The sequence below is a fragment of the Melospiza melodia genome, chromosome 6, assembly GCF_035770615.1.
Source record: "Melospiza melodia melodia isolate bMelMel2 chromosome 6, bMelMel2.pri, whole genome shotgun sequence".
Taxonomy (NCBI): domain Eukaryota; kingdom Metazoa; phylum Chordata; class Aves; order Passeriformes; family Passerellidae; genus Melospiza; species Melospiza melodia.
This window is the reverse complement of record NC_086199.1, coordinates 20,647,121-20,669,783: the sequence shown is the minus strand read 5'-3', so window position 1 is coordinate 20,669,783 and position 22,663 is coordinate 20,647,121. Positions and strand designations below refer to the sequence as shown.

The 22,663-nt window shown below is 35.7% G+C and overlaps 1 protein-coding gene across 1 annotated transcript in view; it reads right to left on the bottom strand.

Moving 5' to 3' along the window:
- The window catches only part of CEP128 (centrosomal protein 128), a 103,665-nt gene that overhangs the window by 10,788 nt on the left and 70,214 nt on the right, over positions 1-22,663 (bottom strand). Inside the window, exons 19-23 of the mRNA XM_063160173.1 lie at positions 22,290-22,339; positions 19,564-19,587; positions 8,230-8,307; positions 6,274-6,387; positions 2,548-2,653 (exon numbers count right to left, since the gene is read on the bottom strand). Of these exons, the coding sequence (XP_063016243.1) occupies positions 2,548-2,653; positions 6,274-6,387; positions 8,230-8,307; positions 19,564-19,587; positions 22,290-22,339 (372 nt within the window). The remainder of the gene's footprint in view (positions 1-2,547; positions 2,654-6,273; positions 6,388-8,229; positions 8,308-19,563; positions 19,588-22,289; positions 22,340-22,663) is intronic.

The window sequence follows — 22,663 nt, the reverse complement described above, 5'->3', positions numbered from 1 at the left end:
CTTTTGTACTTAAAATTTCAGGAAAATACAGTGGCCGTAAAAACAGTTTCTGAGGATTATTCTTTAGATAACAACCAGTGACTGGCTGGACCAACCATTCTGGTCTGATAATAATATCGACTGCAAACCACATCTAGTGAATGTTTCCTTGAATAAATTACTTTCTCATTTCAACTTCTTAATTTCTAAGAAAATGGGTACAGAAATAAAAGCACATTCCCTCAACATATTTTAAAATATGTTTATAATGGAAAAGCTGTTATAACTGAAGAAATTATACCAGAAGCAAAACACAATGTTGATGTTCATTACTTTCCTTTTAACTACATTGGCAAATTTTTGGTAAACATATATATATATATATGGAAATAGATTGTTGTTCCCTTATTTATTTTCCCATGCTATTTGTTCTTCTTTCGTCAACCAATTTCAAACTTAAATCCCACAATCTCCCTCACAAATAAGTTAATTATAACAATGAGTCTGCTCTCCTTCTGGGTACTCTCCACAAGTCATAGGAAACTCACATTGGGAAGGAAGCTTCTAGTATTAGTTATTGAATCTACAGTCTGTAAGGCTGCATGAGTTGAAGAGAGATGGAATGGGGAAATATAAATCACAAAGGCTTGCAAACTGCTCCAAAAGGCAAATGAAGGAAAAAAATTTCCATCCTTCTGTTTCTGAAGAAGGAGACAATTAATCACAGAAAATAGATGATGACATGTATAGGAAGATTTATTAAAAGCTACAGTAGGTTTGGGAGCAAAGATGTCAAATTATACTTCACTGTCAAAATCTCAAATGAGAATTAATTAATACCATTACTGAAATTTAAAGTTCATTATGTTTTTGTGACTATCATGAGTGAAGTAGCTGACTTTTCATTTGCCACTCACTGAAAAATCTCCTTAATGCTCATACCACAGCAGAATTTTCACTGTCCTCAAGAACTATACCAACAACTTCAAAATACACATTTGACTGGTGGAAATCAGTTTCAGCATAAAGTGACAATCAGTCAAAAACCAAAGTCTGTGGAGTAATCCACATGTTTCAGTGCCATAAGGACTAAGTAGTGAATTGAATCACCACTGTCTTTTGTTAATAATTTATTTTTTTATTTCCAGAAAATTTAGTTGAAACTTAGTTCCAGAAAAACAGTTGAATCAGAGAATAAACATGCACAACTGCTTCATCAGATTGGTATTCAGATCACATGGATCCTATTTCTCTTAGAACCCCGTAAAATTTATTAAAAAGTTTTAAAGCAACAAAGTTCTAGCTTGTTTAATTCAGGTTAAGCAGTATAAAGATATTGAAATAGTTTAGGAACACTTATGCTGTATTTTTAAATTTCAGTAAATTTTTGCAGTGAACAGTTTTGGAATTCTTGGGACAGGAAGGGACTGGTGGAGGCCATTCATCTGAATATTCTGTGGGGCATCTGTTACTTCTTTTCTATACCCAAAACAGGTTCAGCTGTACTTTGATTTGCAAGACTTTGACAGGGATGAGGTTTGGGAAAACAGAAAAATCAACTCTGAGTCAAGGTAAAGTGTTTATGCAGTACAGATGATACAGAGGTATTATCTCCTATGCTGTATTCCCACTACTCTTATTCAATATGTTCTGCAAAAAGATACTAACTCCAGCCCATAGATTCTGAAAGGAAGAGAAACCAATTACCTTTAACCTCATCAGATCAGCTCAAGACTTACTGGTGAGCAGAATATACCACAGCACTCATAGAAAGATGCAACATTTCAAAGTGCAATGAAGCCTGAAATAGGCTTCAAGAGAATGCAACTTTCTAAATAGGTTCCCAGTACACAAACTGGCTATACTGAAAATAAAGGGAAGATGATACCCTTCTGAAGAGAAGTATTTTGATATCCTTGTACTGATATGCTTAAAAACCCCCTTAAAAACCTGGGTTTTATGTTACTTGTGACACTCATGCAAAGGTGTGCTTACATACCCAATCAAGACCTAATACGCCCTATGTTTTATTGAGCATTTCTCAGCTGAATCAAGAGATCCCATGACTTCACATGAACACAAGTTGTATATGCACATGGGGGTAGAGAAAAAACAGTTAAAAACACTATTGAAGTAGAATTAGTGAATTCAACTTTCCCTGAGAAAATGCTACACAAGCATGGGACTAACTGGCACACATAAAAGATCTTGGAAAGAATCCATGTCTGAGGATATCTCTGTGGTCCCTCAGAAGACCAGAGAGTCTACACAGCCTACAGAGGGATGACTTGTTAAGCAGAGATTCAGAATTCAATGGCAGCCCTTTTCTTTGCAATAGATAAACAAAATATATTTAATGTCCCAGCCAAAAAAACCCAAACAACTGTCAGTGGGATGTAATGAAGTACTTCCTAGGCAAAGACATCCATCCAGCATCTAAAACTAAAACACAGTAGGATACTTAAGATGGTTCCAGCACTTCTGAAAACAGCATCTCACTCATCCAGGAAAAAAATTTTTAGAAGAAAAAAATGTGTTACCATTTTTTTTCTGTGCTATAATACTTACAACCTGAACTTGAAAGCGGTGAGCTGCACAAAAAGCTGTTTTGAGTTCGCCAACTAGAATGAGCAGCCACTTCTACATCAGAAATTTCAGCATCCATTTTCACATCCTATGGGAATCAGATAAAAATAATTTTATCTATCACTATCAAGCAGCTGCAAACTTCAACAAAAACTAGTAGCACACAGACAGGCACATGCTGTGATTTCATACACACTGAAAAAGACTGATTTGAATTCTCTGAATTCTCAGTATTGCATTTAGGTTCAAATTTGCTTACAAGTTTATCTCCACTTCACCACTATAAAATGTCTGTGAAAAACTCCTTTGCCTTGAGAAAAGCACTGGCATCACTGCAAGTCTTTGCCACTACCGCATGTTGTAAAAAGCTCTTCCCTATTCACATCACATGCACAGCTCAGCACACACCATATCAGCAGGGCAGACATCAGTGAATAATGACTTCCTCATCAATGAATGGTTCATACTAATTTCACAAGGAGTAATAAATATAAATCTAATTTCACTGCCACTGAGGAAACCTAAAGTTCATAGATTTCACATGTCAAAATACTTAAAGGTGCTTTTGAATGTTTTTGTTAAACCATTACATAAAGTCTTAAGTACAATGTTACTATTTATGGCCAAACCCATCCAGCAGAGCTTCTTGGTGAGGAAAGTCATTTGGTCTACAAGCTAAAAAGAGAAGATAAATTTAAAAATTTCATTTAAACAAAAATCCCTGAAAAATCTCTATTAGCTCTGCAGTAAGTAGTCCCCAGTCACAATACAATCCAAAATGAGATTAAAAGCTTGGCTTGGTATCCAAATTACTCAGTTTCTTGAAATGAGAAGAAGTCATAATGAATAAATGCATCAATTCATAAAACAAACAATATTACTGCTGAATTCTTATCATAAAAAGCCTCAAGGAATTTTGTTAAAACATATTGCAATTTATCATTTATGTTGATACTTAATTTTACGTTGATACATAAGATTTGAAAACTAAACAAAAAAAAAATTACATTAATTTAGAGATACAATAAGCTTTTGTTCCATCACTGAAGAAGGATTTACTCCTGTTAAGACTAATGGGAATTATACATATTAATCCCCTTATGTGCTGATGAGAGACTTAATACCTAAAGTGTTCATAGCACAATAACAATTTTTAAAGAATAAAAAACGTTTTTGTCTTTCCATTCTGCTTCCAGAAATGCTTTAAAAGAAGAGTTTTTAAACAAGAAAGGTGCTTCTACCAGTACCTGCAAAACAAAATGGCTTTCTTTTCACAGAAATATTAATGTAAAGAATGTGCCTTTTGTCATGTGCTTCATGGACAACTTCATCTGCTGTGTTTGAGTGGATGGTCAATCATCTGTGGCAGGGAAACTCTCCTAAAATATTTATATCTCTACTTGAAAACATTTATCTCTAGCTTTCCTCTGGCTTTCTGCTTTGATTTTGCTGCTGTTGCTATTTTCTTTTAATATGTTATATTTATGAAGTTTTCCCCCAATTTCATCTTCATCTACTATTATTTGGCCCTTTCTTCATTGAAAAATCAAGATTTTTGTGCCTGATGGTATCGTCCCAGCCTATGGCCTACTTTTTTTACTGGAAATCTTCCATTTTAAAACATACAAATAGAAAGTATGATTTTTCTGGACTTCTAAGCAACAGGTATTTTAAAGCCATCTGACAAGACTACAGAAGAGTAGGAAGAGATTGAGTAGGGACAAAAGAAATCATAAGAAAGAAAGAAAAAGACCTGCTTTTAGAGGAACATTCAACTTTGGTTTAATTTTTCCTCCTTAAAATGAAAAGACTGGGACACAAGATTAGATAATGCCTGTCTGAGATCAATGTTGGCAAGCAAGCTGAAACAAGTGTAATATAAGAAAGGCTAGAAAGAAAAACATTAACAGAGGAGGAAGTTTAATATCAGAAGTAATTCCATCTAAAATGATCAATGTAAAAATTTTAATAGAAACATGGATTTTCTTATCATCTATTAAGTATCTGTCTAGTTTGTATACCAGGGGCAGTATGTACACAGCGTGAACCAAAAATACCAGAAAGAATCAACTTTGGTGTCCTCAAACCTACAGTCTTCCAGCAATCAATTTTAGAGACTCCCAACTGACAAACAGAAAAATAAATAAATAAAAAATGGCATTTGAGTTAGTTTCAAAGGAGGGTAAGAAAGGCAAGCATTAAAAAGGTTTTTCTTTAGTCTAAGCTAGCCTGATCACTGAAATCAGATTAGCACCCGTCTGTTACTTGGTTTTGAACATTCTGTTCTATTTGCAGCAGCCGTGACAGCAAAAAGTACTGTATGTCATGCAAAAACCCAATTAGGCCTGACTAAATGGAAACCATTAAATGCTCTCAGTTGTCTAAAGAAAGAGAATTGTTTTGGAATCAGCTTTGTACTGGATTCTGATTATTGAGTTCAAATCACACAAGTTCAGTAAGTTCAGTCAGCTTAGTGCAATGTTATGTTCTACTGTCAGCTGATTGCATTCCACTTAGATTTTCAATGTTTTCCAAATTTCAGTAGCTACTGACTTAGTAATGCTTCTGTGGAGGGAAAAGAAATTCAAGATACTGAAGATTATCACCAGCAACATACTGATTTTGCCTGTTTCCTCCTTTCAATTCTTTCTCACAGAAGAGCAAGATAGCTTTCTCAAGTAACTTAGTACCTTCTCACAACAGCAACTTACTAAGCTAAAACATTCTGTATTTATTTTAGCTTTTCCACTTTTTAAAAGACATGCTGTAAGTATGTCCTCATTTTACAATAGGAAGACGGTTACCTATAAGTTGGGGAACACAAACATCTTTCTATCTTTTTCATGGAGTGTGTGATCCTCAATTTGAGCTCAATTGCTTAGAGACACAGGTTTGATGCATTGCCAAAGAAACTGATTTGACTGAGACATGTAGCAGAAATACTAGTATGATTCTTCAGGTCAGATCACTTTTTTCAAACACTTGCATAAGAAATCGTAGTTGTGCTGAAGTAAGCTGCTATTACAATGACAGCGATATGACAATCAACAAGCTACTAAGGGAAAGAAAGCATGTTAATAATTGGAAAGTTGAACTCATTACAGGCAAAGTTTCTAAAGAAGAGCACTGGATTTGTATTGTAGGGAGTTAGTTATTCATGCTTAGCACTGCTGTAAGTCCAGTGAGTGACCTTTAGCAAATCACTTCCCTTCTGTTTGCCTGGATTTCATTTATGTATGAAAGAGACCTCACATAGAATTGCTTCCGATAAGTGCAAATATCAACTACTGAAGAATTGCTACATGTAATTTATAAATTAGTCAACCTTTTTATAGGGGAAATAGATTTCTATCTGTATCTTTAACTTGAAAGGACAAGAGAAATTTGAAAAATTAAAAATTGCTGTAGACAGCAATTTGACAAAGCAGTAAGAACTTCAGAGAAGTAAGACACAGTAAGATACCTTTTTGTGAAAGCTGAAAGATTTTTTGGAAAGTATCCATGGCATGGGTACAATGAAAGCAACCTTTAATTCATCAAATTTCATGCCATGTCAATATACCTGCCATGCCATCAGCCATGGCAGCTATTTGAAACAGAAACATTCATGCATGATTTCAGTCTGTGTTTGTACTAGGAGTTAATAAGGTAAGGTTATGTTGCTGGTTGAAAGCAATTGGGACACAGAAGTGGAGTACACACACACACCTTGACTTGCCCAACTCTTTGCTTTGAATCTTCCAGCTGCTGCTGCAAAGAAGTCACTATGTCTTTATACCTCATATACCTCTCCTCAATCATCTCCTTTCTGCAATGGGACTCCTAGAAATGAATTTAAAGATTTAGATGATTTCATAATGTAAAAAGTAGCTAGAAATTCTAACTATTGTAAACACAGATATCATCAAGGATTTTCATGACAGCAAGAATGAATTAAGAACTAACTTTCAGAGGCTGAACTACAGGCATCATACAAAAGCATAATGCTATGTACAGAAAAATAATGTTAAAATACATGCAGATCAAAACGAAAATGGTCTTATCCTTAATTGTTGAATGATTGCTTGTAACACTTTCCAAACTTCGGCAATAACATACCTTCTATGAAAAATTCTTCAATGGTGGAAAATTAATTTCAACACTACGGAAACAAGCACTTGAAGAAAAAACGGTTCTAAGGATATGGACAAAACAGTATTTTCACAAGAAAACATAATTCACTTGAATTAACAAAATCTCCTAGACAACCCGAGAGGTTTACCAAAACTTACTTCCTCTTGCCTTCTCCCTTCCTATGAAAACATTGAAGGAAGAACTTGCTAGGTATTGTACAAAAAAATCCAATATGTTATTTGCAAACAGTAACGAAGCTCCAAACTGACATCCTTCTCAAAGCTAAGGCATAAAGCCTTGCCCTCTTGAATAATAAATTATTTCTTAAACAAAACACTGTGTTGATAGGGGCTCATCTTCAGAAAACCATATTTAAAAAATTAAGCATGATGGAGAAGGACAAAGCCCGACTGAAACCAAAGATTTTGCATTCCAATCTCACAAATATTGGCTAAGGTATAACTACAGCAAACCAGAAAATTACAGTGGAATTTCATAGTAGTGTTAAGTGTGAGAGGGCAAGTGTGAAGGAGATTGCAGAGGCCTGCTGAGAACAAAATTTTTCTTTTAGTAGAAACAGAAGGAAAACATAAACCTCTGTCAGAGCAAAAATGCTCTTCTGGGGATATGTGGAATGTGAAATTAAAACTATACACCTCAACAATATTGTTCATAAAAAACCCAAATATTTTAACTGGTATGTGCATTACCAAATCTGTTCATGATGACAGCAATAAAATGGCGTAGAATCATTATCTGATGATCTCGTGCAGGAACACAAAATAAATAATGCTCCAAACAAGTATATTTTGAAATATTTATGACAACCACAGGTTAAGAAATTTTACATATCAAATAAAATGCAAATCATTATGTATTTATTGATCTGTATTTAATACTGATTTAAAATTTATATCATTCAAGGCAGCTACAAATTTTTTTTCTATTAAACCACCCATTTCATAAATGGAAAGTAACTATGGTACAGGGGTTTAGGCACTTAGCCACTGAAAATCCAACGTGAGCTTTATCACTCTTGACAGTATGTCATTGCTACTGTCAATATGCCCTACTATGTCCAAACACATCTTGATTGGATAGTGGTGCTGCAAAATTAAGTAACAAGTATTGTAATTATGTCAAAACAAAACAAAAAAGTTATGAAGATCATCTATTTTCACTCGTTGAGTTAAATATTGAAACAACTGGCATAATTCATTTAATTATAAAACTTTCATTTTTTAACATGTAATATCAGAATTTACCGCTCCATAAAAATATTCTGAAACAGTAATTAACACATGACCTGTTATGCCAAGTTATCAATGTTTGCCTACATTATGGAGTAGTATTAATAATTAGAACTAAATTTATAACTTCAAAAATATCCATATAAACATGAAAATAAATTTCAGTATGTTTCTGTCTATATAATACATACATATGCAACTGTAAATATCTTATTAAAGAACTTATCTGTACATCATAGATATTGTTAATTAACCAAAATATTTTACAAGTACTGAGAGAGTCAAATGAAATCTTTCTCACCCCGGTATCTCTGCACTCTTCTAACAGGCTCAGTTTCTCAGGCACAGATTCCAGGTGATTTAAAGCCACTCGGGTACTCTAAAGAACAGAACACAAGTTAAAACATTAAAAACAAAACCATTCTTTCAGCCATCTCACATATTACAAACCCAGTCTTATTAGCATACTAGTTCAAGCTTCCTCAGTTAGGGTGCTGACTCACCCTAAAGCTCAATCAAAGTGGCTGTGGCACTTTGATTTCACTGAAGCAGCCATGCCAGAGGCTCCAGCCAGCCAGCCAGACCTGCTGATGGGAGATGGAGCTCTCCAGGTCAGAGGCTGCCACACGTGCCTGGTACCTCTTCATGAGGCTGGGGCTCACCATTCTTTTGCAGAAGGTGAGCTGTGCTTAAGGAGCTGATCACCAGCTACAGGAGGAAGTGAACAGGCTACATAGTGTTTGAGCAAACAAGCAAAAGAGAAACTGATTATTTTCAGAGTCTCAAGACTCTCAGGAGTCATGAACCTCCACTACAGTGGAGAAGCTGATGCACTCAGAACCCTGCAGGGGAATTAGTCAAAGGACTGTTAGCCAAGGGTCTGTTAAAAGGTGAAGGCTGGAAGCGGGTCACAGCATGTACTAGGAGGAAGGTTCCTCCACCTCTCAGAATTTGACAGGCAGGACTGGCACCCTCTACAATACATGTGAGGCTCTGGAACCAGAAGGCCAGACTACTGATGAGGTGGGTGGAGGTCCTTCTGGGATAGTGGGGCCTCCTAAAACAACACCACCCGTACTCTGCACCAAGACCACTGTTAACAGGAAAATGAAGGGTAGTTGTAATAGGAAACACCCTTCTAAAGCAAATGGAGGGCCTCCTTATGCAGACTGAAGCCAGCTCACAGGGAAGTCTGCTGTCTCCAGGGACTAGAATAAGAGACATTACTGATATGGGAAGAACACAGAGTCAATGTACAGCTTGTCACTGTAGGGAGAAAATGCATGGAGCCAAAGCTCTACTGGAATTGAAACTGGCCAGAAATGTGGAGGAAAATAAAAAGAGTTTTTAAAAATATATTCATGGCAATAGGCAGTGCAAGAAAACACTAATCCCTTTACAGGATGAGGATGGTCAAACAAGGGCAGAGAGAGGCAATGGCATTTAATGCATTCTTTGCCTCTGTTTTCTAACAGAGGATGATCGACCAAGGGGATCACAGTGCCCTGAGCAGAAGGACCATGACTGTGAGATGATCAACTCCCAGTCGACACTGAACTTGTGTGGGATTCGCTGCTTCAGTTGCATCCCTACAAGTCTACGGGGCATGAAGGCATTCATTCAAGATTTCTTCAAGAGCCAGTTGATGTCATCAAAAAACCTCTCTTGATATTTTTTGAGTGGTCTTGGGAATCTGGAGCGGTTCCAGATTACTGGAAGCTGGCAAACCTTGTCACAATTTTAAAGAAGGGCAAGAAAGAGGAACCCCAGGAATTACAGTTCAGTTTCTCTTTACTGCGTGGTGAAGTTATGGAATAGATTATGCTAGGAGGTATTGAAAAACACCTGAAAGACAACAACATCATTGCTCACAGCTGTCTTCATTTCATGACAGTAAATTCCTCTTATTATCAAACCTGATTTCCTTTTACGACCCCCTTGAGTCCTGTGTGCAGTTTTGGTTACCACACACACATATGGTATGTACTACTGAAAAATTAGGCATACTATATTAGGCATATGGTGAGTACTACTGAATTACCACTCTAGGAAGAGTTAGGGTTGGCCTCAACATTAAGATTTCACATTCACACCCACCAGACAAAAAATGCAGCCTATTGAAAACTGCAAAGAACTGAAAAAATAAATATAATGGTTTTGGTTTTGTGTCCAGATGAAGTTGGTTATCATGCACAAAGAACAGTCATGTCCCACAGGTCAGATGCCTCTGCAGCTTCTCAAAGGCTGCCCTTCTATTATTTGCCAAAGAGCAAGTAAAACCAGAACTGTTTGTACTTTCTGAACAACAGTTAGTATTTCCTCCATAATTCTCAAAATCACATTTCTATGCTTAAGTTTCTGCGAGTCTGGTATTCAATCTACCAGTAATGGGCTTCATTAATCATATTACTGCCTTGGTACTTTAAAGCAAAATCTTAAAACAAATAAAATCCATCAATCCTGAAATCAAATATTATGTTGTAAGGCCTGTGCAAACCAAATTAACTTGCTCTTAATTACAAAACCTCTGTTACTAGTTCTGGAAAATCTCAGTCTGACCACCATGAAAAACATTCCATTTAGATCCCAGAGACTAAAAGTTTCAGTCACAACAGGAGAAGAAAACTCAATGAAAGCTTCTCTGCACAAGTGGCAACAACTTTAAAAAGATGGAGACTAGGAGTGAGGAGTGTAGAATCCAAAATGAACAAGGTAACCTAAATGAAGACACACCATCTGTTTAAAAGCAGTGATGTCTACCTCTTTGTTAGTTCCTAACATTCTGGTTTTAAGGTTTTAAGAAATATTCATAACAATAAAAGGTCAAATTTTATAAACAATGGGATTCATCTGCAGCTAACATGGACTGAACTTGTAGTCAATATTCAGTACCAATAAACTAAATTAGATAGAGGACATGAGACTTGTTATTTTGTTTCTGCAATTACATGTCTGCAAAGATATGTATATAGATATTTACCTATCCATTTACCCACCTTGTTTTAATACAGATGACCTCTGATCTCTTCTCATAAAAAAAAAAAAATAATTCAGGCCCTAGGTGTAAGCCTATGCCTTAAGCCATTCATTTTTCAATTCCTTCTCTAATTTCAATGCCAAGACCTCATGTCAACACTGTCTGTAAATGAATTTAAGGAAGATGTTAATCATCTGTTCTTCCAAAGTGTCTCCTAAATATGTCCCCTCTATTTCATGCACTTTTTGTAGTGGAAAAAAAATTAGCTGTTTCTCTGCTAATCCTTATTAGTTATGTTATCAAATATAATCCTGAAAGCAGAAGACCAGCCTTTGGGTTAGATGCATAGTCAGTCTTTGGTTTTTTGGTTTTGTTGAGAATCATGTGGATAAAGAATGGTACAAGCTACTTGGATTTCTGAAAGGTGTTTTAGACTCCTAAAGTTTAAATCTAACTTCACATTCAAAATGATGGGCTCTAAGGTAACCATTGCTGCTCAAAAAGCAGATCATGGGGTAGTGATGCATATTACCAAGAATCTGCTAATGCAGTGCTCAGTATCAATCAGGAAACCAAAATCAACACTCAGTATAATCAGGAAAGGATAAAAAAAGCCAGAAAACATAACTGTCCCAAATCATTAATCCAATTGTATCTTGACTGCTGAGTGGAGATGTGGATTTTTATTTCAAAAGGGAAAAAGGGAAAGGTCAGAGAAGTTGAACAAGAATTTTCAAAGCCATGGAGTGCCGTCTCCAAGTGAGAAATTATAAACACAATACTCTAATGAATAGAACTCTTCAGCCAGTAAGAGAGATGCCTGAGAAGACTGATTACCAATTTGTGTAAAATCACAAGTCACATAAAGATAGAAAATTTTATATGGCTTTAAGCAGAAAACTGGGCAAGTTCATGAATGAGGAAGACCATAGAATGGTTCCAAATTCACAGAAACTACATTAAGTCTGGAAGCCTTTGAACAGCTGGAATCAGAATGAATAAATGGGAAACAAAATACATGTTAGTCCTGCTCATACAGTCTTCCCTGAGCATTTTACTTGGGCCATTGTTGCAATGTCAATAGCTGGGCTAGACTGACCTTTGGTCTTGACCAAAATGGTTCTTTTTATATTGTAAAATTCTCACAGTCTTCTGAGCAGTCTTGAGGGACTTGAATAGGATAACTCACACACTAACATTTTCAGGGACAGAAATGTGTCTTTTCCATAAAACAAATGAAAAGAATGGTAGTGATGTGCAAATATAAACAGAAAAAAAGCAACTTTTGTTGTTAGGAGAGGTTCAGTAAGGAAGGTGGCAACGAAGAAATACATTGAAGAATGTGAGGGAAAGATGATGAAAGACCTTTTAGCTGGTCCACAGAAGAGGCCTGGTAATTAATGAAAATCACAGCAACCTCCTCAAGATGGTTCAAATGCCATACTTGTATCATTAATGACTACACTCTATTCTATTAAAAAGACAGATTTAGCCACACAGATAAAACATGGAAAAGGATGTTAGAAACACCTGATATAGAGGCCAATTAAGTACTGTTAAATTTTTTCCCAGAAATCAGAGAGCTGTATGCCATAATGCATAAAAATAATCCTAAAGACAGCAATCACATCTGTCTACTTCTGTATAACAAGCAACAGCAGGTACTGACCAGTGCACTGATGCTACTGATAAGAGGAAAAAACACCCATTGTACTGTCTGAGGCAGTATTAATGGCATTTTACTTAACAGCAGTGCTCTTCAATAGACTGAGTGCTACTAATCTTTCTGTTTTTAAAATAAAGACTATTTACTTTTAAAAGGGGCATTCTATTTTCCGCAGAGAATGACAAAACAAATTACTTATTTTCCATGACTTCATATAAACACTTTGATGTTTAAACTGCATGTGAACAGTTAATCCTCCTATTCTGATGTGTTCTTGGTAATTCATGGTTTCACACTGTCTCAAGGGACAGATCTAAATCAAAATAAGACATATTTTATTTTTAGTCTCAAAGCTGCAATGCTAAATGCAAATAAATCAAAGCAGGTTTGTATATAATACTCCTGAGGTTTGCCTTTATAGTCAATATATTGCAAACAGATAAACATAAACCAGAAACCAAACTTCATTGACTTTCAAGTACAGTGCTCCTTTCTTTTCTGAAGTAGGTAAAAACAAATGGCTATCTGTATTGCACAGATATTTTTTTTTTTAAATAAGAGTTGATTTAAGTACCAGTTAGCTAATCCCCAAAGAATAACCATAAAAAGATTAAATGCAACATCATTTTAACTGGCTGCAATGCATGTCAGCAGGCAGTTACAATTCAAACGAAAAATACAGTGTTGGAGGTGACCTAAAGTGACTTATTTTTAAATGACCTTAGTGTATTGAATACCAAAATAGCAAGAACAGGATGCACACAGCATGTTTAAAAGTATCCTTTGCTTTCCCTGTTAAGATCTGTAAAACTATGCACTATCAGCTTCAATCTCTAGCTGTCCACTGATAAATCAAATACTTTTCTTTTAAGCAGGTGGTTCTGCTTGAGAGGCCTGAGGTGCTCTGCTGACTTTTATACACCAGGCAAACTCCACAACAGCTGGAACATTCTGTGAATAGTACATCATATGTAGAGAGGGAAAGTTCAGAGAAAACAGAAAAATGTATTTTATATCTTTATATTCCACATATATCATAACTCCAATTATACCACTGTTTTGATGATTTCAGCACATCAAGAAGTTAAATAACCTATACAAAGGTAGGCAACACATGTAATTTTATCAAATTACAATTTCAATGCTCAACTGGCTTTTTTTTTCTCTATTACATTGTTTCATGAGTTTCAACAAGCAAAATTTTTTTAAGCAAAAACTACACTAATGGAAAACAAATGACCTTGCTAACAATGCATTGCCAATGTCAAACTACTTGAACATTCAATTTAGATTCCAGATGTTTTTGCATGGGGTGGACCACATTTTAATTAAAGGAACTTGATGAATGCTTCCTTTCCTGTTTGCAATGACATGGACTGTCTTTTCTCTTATTCATAAGCACATGACATCCCTGTGCTAACTAGGGGAATATTTACATGGGAAAATATTAGGAAACTATTTTATGAATTTGCAGTTGTTTGATGCATCCTAACAGCTGGAAACATGGAGGAAACTGCTGTCTTTTGGCAAGGTAGCTTTCTGTGAATCATCAGTCAGTGTTCCAACTACTCTGGGGGTCCATAGGAGTAATTTTTCAGAATCCATTCTTTATCGTTTACTAAGATTTTGATCAGAGACATCCAGATATAATTCCTAGGAACTAAAAGAAATATGACACAAGAAGTAGAGTGTGCAAAGTAATGCGATGTTAGGGAGAACACATTCTCAAAAGGTGTAAAGACTTCCTTGTTGCTCATCTTTAACATTATGAAGCACTGCAGGCTAAAAATCTTTACATGTAATTTATGTTAAAGTTTTTTATGCTAACAGTATTTCATCAAGCCTTCCAGAAAGCATTGCAAAAATTCAATTAACACAGCCTTCATGGGAAAGAAGAAATATCACTCAGTTTTTCAGGTGAGAAAAATTAAAGTAGAAAGAGAAGTTATTTAAACAAGGATTCACAGCAAATCAGTGTCAGAGTAGGAAAAGAATTAGGAGTTTTCCTTATGGATTTCCCTATTTTAATAAAAAGCTCCCAATAGTGAAAGAAAAATAGGTGTAATAGGTGTAACTGATGCCTGTGCTCCTATGGTTATACCTAGATCAAATAGGAAGCATTTAAATCTAAAATGAAGGACCTAGCAGCACTTAGAAACATCTAGTCAATAGTCTGCTGTCAAACAAAATTTAACTTATTTTATGATATACAAACCAAACCAAGAAAAATAAAGCACAAATCTATGTCTTATCAAGTTACAGTCTGTGGAAGAACTCAGATACATACTCCACAGATTAAAGACCAACATAATTCATATAAGAAGCAGCTGAGGGAGCTGGGTTGTTTATCATGGAGAAAAGGAGACTCAGGGGACATCATCACTCTTTACAAGTGACTGAGAGGAGGCTGTAGCCAGGTGGGGGTTGGTCTCTTTCCCCAGGCAAGTGACAGGACAAGAAATGGTCCCAAGCTGCTCGAGTTGGACATTAGGAAGAATTTCTTCACTGAAAGGGTATTAGAACGGGCTGCCCAGGGAGGGGTTGGAGGGTGATCCCTGGAAGTGTTCAAGAAATGACTGGACATGGCACTTAGTGCTATAGTTTAGTTGACAAGGTGGTGTTTGGTCAAAGGTTGGACATGAGGGTTTTAGAGGTTTTTCCAACCTCAGTGATTCTCTGATTTCTCATGAAGATCCTGTGGAAGGAACTCATAGAATCTCTCTTTAAAATTACATTTACATGCATATATCACTACTTTAAAGAAAAATGAGAATGCTGTATACTACTACTCCTAGTTCAACTGAAATAATTTTAGATTACTTAAATCTTTTGCAATAAGCATTTTTCCTGAGATTTTTACTTTCTCTAATTTAAAAATGAAGGATTTTGGTTTATTAAACATTGGCAAAAATGTTCTATATTTGCAACATGTGGAACAAATTTTCCTAATTTTGAAAGGAACATAGATAGAGCATGTAGGGGTTTCACTAGGAGCATTGCCAGCAAGTCAAGTGAGGTGATCCCTCTCCTCTAATCAGCCAACATTTGGAGTGCTGGGTTTAGTTCAAGGTTCTTCTGTACAAAAGAGACATACAAGAGCCAGTCCAGCAACGGACAACAAATTTTTAAGGGACTGGAGCATATCTCCTGTGAGGAAAAGCTGAGAAAGCTGGGATTGTTTAGTGTGGAGAAAAAAAGGCTCTGGGAAGTCTCATCAATGTGCACACGGATCTAAAGGTAAGGTGTAAAGAAGAGGGAGCCAGGCTCTTTTCAGTGCTGCCCAGTGACAAGCACAAACTGAAACACAGGAGGTTCCATCTGAACACAGGAAATGCTTTTCACTCTGAGGGTTAGAAAACTAGGGGTGATTGCATTTGAAAAAACCTGAAAGAACAAGTGAAACACCAAAGAGTAGAGGGCAGAGGGTGGACAAGTAGCTGGGTATTAAACAAGAGCAATAAATACATAGGGTGAGAAGATAACATCAGGGAAGAAGGGAAGAGAAAGCTGAGCATTAGGAGGAAAGAAGCGGTGGGTTGCGAGCCCACAGGACACAGAAGTCACTTGGTGGTAATGAGCAGAGGAAAGGCTCTGGGAAGCCCAGCAAAGGGAAGTGACACACTGGCTCCCCGATGAAAGGAAAGGAAAGGGCGAGGCCGGCAGGACAGAGGATCTCAAACTGCTCCTGGTCATTTTTTTAAGATCAAAGAATGGCTGTTTTCTGGGAGGACCAGAAAACCTTTGATGTAATAGTAGTTTTGGCAAGACACTACAGAATTAAAGAAGAAAATAAAGTATTAACCCTTCCATTCAGTATTTCCTCAACATTCATACAAGCAAAGTACGAAAATCATGAAATAATCTCAAGAGCTAACAGCACGACTTACTTATTGATGGAAGGCACACAGAGAGAGACAGAAAGGAAGAACAAGCACATAAAAATGGATGGTGTCAGGCAGTCACATAATCTCTCTACAAAATGCATTTGGTATTGTTATCCTTCCAATTCTTCTTTTAAATTGGATGATAAACCATAAAACTGATGCAAATTTGAGCATGCTACTACAAGAGAATAATCTAATAGCTTTTACATTGCTGAGTGGATGCAGACAGAAATTTGTTTTACTGATTCAAAACCTTACTTTCTTGAACATAAAAATGCATTACAACAACAAAATGCATAAATGTTCATACTGAACCAAAAATTCATATTAAAATAACAATTTTGCTGAATACTTACAGCATTACCAACATTAACCTACATTTATGGACATTGTAACAAAAAGCTGAATTGTGTCCAGAAAAGTCTGATCCAAGTATTCTTAGAAATGTGGTAACCTCACTCTGGGTTCTCTACTGAAAGCAACAAGCTGTTTTACTGATCAAAGGATATAGAATGCATATGTTCACTGGAATAACTTCAGGATGTGGTTGACTTAAAATTAAATTTTGCAGTCTTCTATGTCAGACTAGTACTCGTAAGGCAGAGGAACATGACTTGTAGCTTTTGCAAACAAAGAACAGAATACTTTATAGAAACCCATTAAAATCCCAAGCACAGCACAGTAGCAGTGTGCACCTACAAAATGCATCCTGACATCTTTATGAGAAATAAATATGCTTTCCACTGTAGCCTCATCTGAGAATACAATGCAGATTTTTTTTTCCAAAAAGTCATACACCTTTCTCTACAAATAGAGCCAAATCTTGTATGTAACAACTAAACTATACTCAAAAATAATCTTTCAATTAAATGAGTTAATCATATTCATTCTCTCAAAATGTCAGACTAAATAATTGATTGCTAAAGTAATTAAGATATTTACTTGTTAATAGCTATTAAATAATTAAATTCACTTTAATTAACAGCATTAAACCAAATAAAAAAGCCAAACAAAACACAACCTCTAGATATGCAAAATCTCAGTTTTGCCTATATCTGTTAGTTCTCTGGCGCTTCTCAAGAGCTGAAGGATTATTCCAGAAAACATCTAGGTTCTTCATCTCCTTTTATATCCACTAGTGAGTCTGTCTAACAAACCATGCTCTTCCTTACCTTCCAGCTTCTGCTCCTGACCTGCACAACTTGCTGGAGCAAGAAGCGGTATACCTATTGAATCATACAGCAAAATTGATCTGATTGCAAAAAAGCACCAAAATATCCAAAAAGCTTCTAAATGGGTACTATTTGTTCTCAGGCTCCTTAAGGGGGTGATCAGATCATGTGTAGTATCTTGAAGGAGGTTCACAATAACAGCACTTTCCTCTGGGAACAGGAGCTGGCTAAGGAAATAGAAGACCCAAGAAACTGCCAGGTACTGTAGACAGGAGATGGAGCTTCCAGCTCAAAGAGACTGCTGAGAGGAGAAGGAGCTGACAGGGCTCAGAGAGAGGCAAGGGACCTCCTCGATTGCTGCAACTCACAAAACCACTGAGTTAAATTAAGCTATGACTGGAAGGTTAATTCACTCCGAGCTCTGAATGGAATCTGAAAGGTTCACGTTACAATTCTTTCCTAACATATTTTTTTATTATCTAAGTTGGCAAGATCATCTCATGGCCACTACAACAATTTTACTGGCAAGTGCAGGAGTTGGAAGTGAGTAGATTGTAGAGAAAGGGAGAACAGTGGGATAGTATGATAAATAGGTCATCCCTTTCTTCTGTCTGAACAATATTTTACAAATCTTCCTTACTAAAGTCAGAGCCATTGGGAGTATAAAAAAGGAGAAAAGTTCTAGAAAAAATAGAAATAAAAATTTGTCAGAAAATAGAGACAGAATTTGCATGACATTGGGGTACTTGTCCTCTGCCTGTGTAAAAATAGCTCTGGGAGCAGAAATGACAAGGAATTTGCAGGCAGTTTAACTCATGGTTTGTGAGAAATGGATGTCAGTGGATACATGCCTGACTGGTTGTCATGTAAGCAAACCATGAATAAGAGAAGGTCCTGAACAGAATTAATGTCCTGTCAACACTGACACAGCACCATGTGAAGTGCCAGGACACTGAACATCAGCGTTCGCTTCCTGCTTCCACAAGGCAGGTGTTGCAGCACAGCACTCTAATTTCCAAAGGGCCTTTCATGACTGAATGAAAGATGTTTTTAACAGATTGAATACATTTAAAATACATTTTTGAAATCGGAAACTGTTTTCAGAGATGCAGAGACTATCAGAAAGAATAAAGTAATAATTTGACAAATAAATTTTAGAAGTTTATACTTGCAGCATTGATATTGTCTCAGTAGTGGTTTCTCTAGATGAAGTTTTCTGGATTTCTCATGAAAAGGAACTGTGGGCCTGATACATACAATTTGTGATATTTTATTGGACATTCCTACGTGAAGGAAAGGAGGATGGTTCCAAATTCATAGGGCAAGCTAAAACTCATTCCAGCTATTCCACCTGACGGACTGACTACCTTGGGACATCTGGAAAATGCATTCACAGCATGTACAAGCATAAGGTTTTGTTCTTCCAACTTAATGTCACATTAAATTATATTAATTAGTGGTTAAAGTTACATTCCTTTACTCTTTTAGTTGCAGTGTGGATATGAGCAGATGAACTGATTCTGTCCTGCACCTCCCTGACCAAACAAGTAAGCACACAGAGTAGTCACTGAAATAATTAGATCTATCACATGGACCTCAAACATTAGAAGTGTTAGAAAAATAACACCTTTTGTATGGATAAAATCTACAATATTTCTCTTCCCAGGGATGGGATGAGGACTGAACTGTATAGAAAAATAACAACACTGAAATACATTGTATTTCATATAAAGAGTACAAAAATACTGTAGTAAAAGATCTACATAGAGAGCTGCAATGCAAAATTATCCCATCTTCTCTTAAAAGTAAAATGACAGTTAAAAACCCAGAACGGCAACTTTTTAAAAAGTATATATATAAATAATGTTCTCATAATTTAGAAAAATTATCAGCAATGTAATTGGGATTGGTTTGGAAATTAATTTAAGAAACTTACCATTTCTAAGGCCATAATACGTTCCTAAAAACAAAATACAAAATGCCATTAAAAAGCAAAAAATATAAACACAGAGTAAGTCAAAGAATGATGAATAGGATTAATTTTGGGGTTTTGGTGGTCTCATACATAGAGTCTTTTGTAAAAAACTCACTGAGTAGGAACTGTTGTACTCCACTGGATGTCTTTATCACACTATTCCACTTAGAAAATTGCCCCAAAAATAAGAAACCATCCAGAAACAAGGTGAGAAAGGATTTTACAAAAATTACTCCACAATATATTTTTTAATTAGTGCATTAGGTTTTCAATATTGCTGATTTTACTCCTACATACCCCCCAAAAAATTTCTTTTTTTGATCATCTCTGACTGTAAATCTAGCATGATTTGGAATTCATATCATCTTAGCATCAGGCTTAGTTTTCTTTTACGCATTTCCTTAGAAAACTAAAAAGTAAATTCTTTATCATTATTCTTTCATCCAGAAATAGCTCTGAATAATGTTTTATTAATAACAGGATGACATTAGTCAAACAAATAGAACAAACTTGTGTCAGTTTTAATCCAGGACAAAATACAAAGAACACAGAATTAACTTATTTATTGTGTATATTTCAACATACTTTTCCCTTTTTGAAGTATTTTTAAGAAAAATATGAAGTTAGTAAAATCAAGATAGTACTATATCCTGACTAAGTATGGTATTTTAAGTTATTTGACAAAACATATATTCCAGTGTTTAGGTGAGTCCCCATTTAGAGTATGTGACCATTAAGACATTACAGGAACTCTAACCTTACTCAAATATTACTCAATGTTTTCTTAGGCAAGGTAGCCTATCACCTGCTAAAGTCTTTATTCTTCCTTAGAACTAGGTCTGAGATACAGATTATTTCCATGCGTCAGAACAAACTTATGACAAAAAGTATTATATTGAAAACTCAGAAATTTTTATTCTGAGATGTTTGTTCCTCCACAAAATTGCAGTGGCAAACACTCATATTTATTTAAAGATTCTGCAATGAAGTACATACTCATTACCATGAAAAAGAAGGTATTTACAGAGCTCATAAACTTTTAGTAATAATGAACATCAATTCAAATAATTTTTTTTCATTTAAAGAGGACTATTTTGAAAAAAAGGTCTTAGAGTGAGGATGTTTCCAATGATAGAATGAAGAGTGTTTTCAAAATGACTCATGCATTAAAGTGCATGATATAATTGCCAAATTCTAAAAGTATAATAAACTCTTACAATCTCAGCAGATAATTTTCTGGACTAGCATCTAATGTATTAGGAAATTTACCATGGATAATTTATACACCACTTGACTGTGAAAGCATGGATATCTGAAGGGAGAAAAAACTGCTATCAAGCATTTGAATATGAAAGAACAGCAGCCAGAGCACTACAATTCACACACTTAAACAGAACTGCCAGCTAGGGAAAGGAATAAAGCAATTTAATCAGGAACATGACAGGCAGGCAGGCACATAGAGCCATGCAAGATACTACTATGATGCAACTTCCTGCAGTCTAAAATTACTCCTCGTTCAATCAGAAGTAATATCATTAGAACAATTTGTCAACCATGAAACTTCACATGAAAGCAGATGCAGAATTGCTTCACATGAAAGGAGATCTTTTTACATTGATGTAATTAGATATGCACCTGTGTAAACTGCTTACGCAGACAAGCTCTCAGCCTTGTTGAACTTGAGCTGCCAGAAAGCCAGGCCAAGATTTTTGTTAGAACAGGAAACAGCTGGATTGGTGTGTTGTGCAACTTTTGGGTCTTGCAACTTGTCTCTTCTTACTGGATCAAACTGTTTGTACACTAACTTCTTTGGTACCTCTAACCCTCAAAATGCCTTCTATTTATTATATGAGAAGAGAAGGCTTATCTTCAAACAAAATCCTATGGTCAAAACTGAGGTCAATACATAATGTCATTTTCCTTATGAGCCTTATCTTCATCAATGCCCTCACAAATGTCCTGCTTTCAATACACTTACAAAATGCTGACTCATTGATACTCTTCACACTGCATGCAAATTTTCTTTATGTTCATACTGGGTATTGTTTGTAGCAATTTGTTGTTAAAAATTACTTTTTTTTCTTTCTTTATTCTTACACATTATTATATGTGAAGAATACACACATTACCCTCCCTCATAGCCTCCTGAGCCTCACAATTCAGAGACATTCCAGCCTGGTTTTGCTTTCTTAGTCATTTTAAATTAAAAGGTGTATGTTTTCTTTGACTGCAACGCTTAAATACTATTCCAAAGCTGAGCTTAGGGTAAAAGTTTTTAAGCACAAATTTAAAGTGCTTAGCGCAAACAACTTTACTGCTAGATGGCATACAATAAGGATTTATAATATTGTATCAGGTCCTAGCAAATACTGACTGCTCGATTCTTCCTCAGAAAGGTGGCTATGAACATTTAGTGCTTCAGAGGCTTTAAATATTTACTTGGAATACTTTACTTTCAGTTTTATTCAGTTTTACAAAAGAAGGTAACACAGCCCAGAGAATTTAACCCAACCAATGAAAAAACTCAGCAGTGAGTATTACCAGCCATTGGGTCTGGATTTGTCTGCATATATTTCCAAATCTGAATTTAAGCTATAAGGCAGTTCAGAAAATCATAATGCTGTAATACATTATGTTTAAAGAAATTTAACAATAAATGTAGCTAGTTAATTAAGCAGAAAATATACCTGGAGAGCTCCCATTTCTTCTTCTTTTCTGTGTGTCTTCTCTAGTAGCTCTGCAAACAAAAAATGGAACTTGTAAATTCAAATTCCTGTCTCATGGCCTGATAGAAAAAGTATTGTGTTAAACAGTCATTGAGTTTTTTTAATTTACAGATTTCACAACACCCCTTTTCAGCTGATCAAATAATAAATTAAAAGTGTCAGTGATATGATTGTTTTCAAGCATGGGCTGTTGAGATGACTAAAAAACAGCCTCAAGAACACAGTTTGACTTGGGGGAAAAGAGCTTTAAGATTTACAGATAAACTTTTCTATCCTGAAATAAATATTCTGGTGCATTTTAGAATTCTGCCTAAAAATTAACTAAAACTGACTGT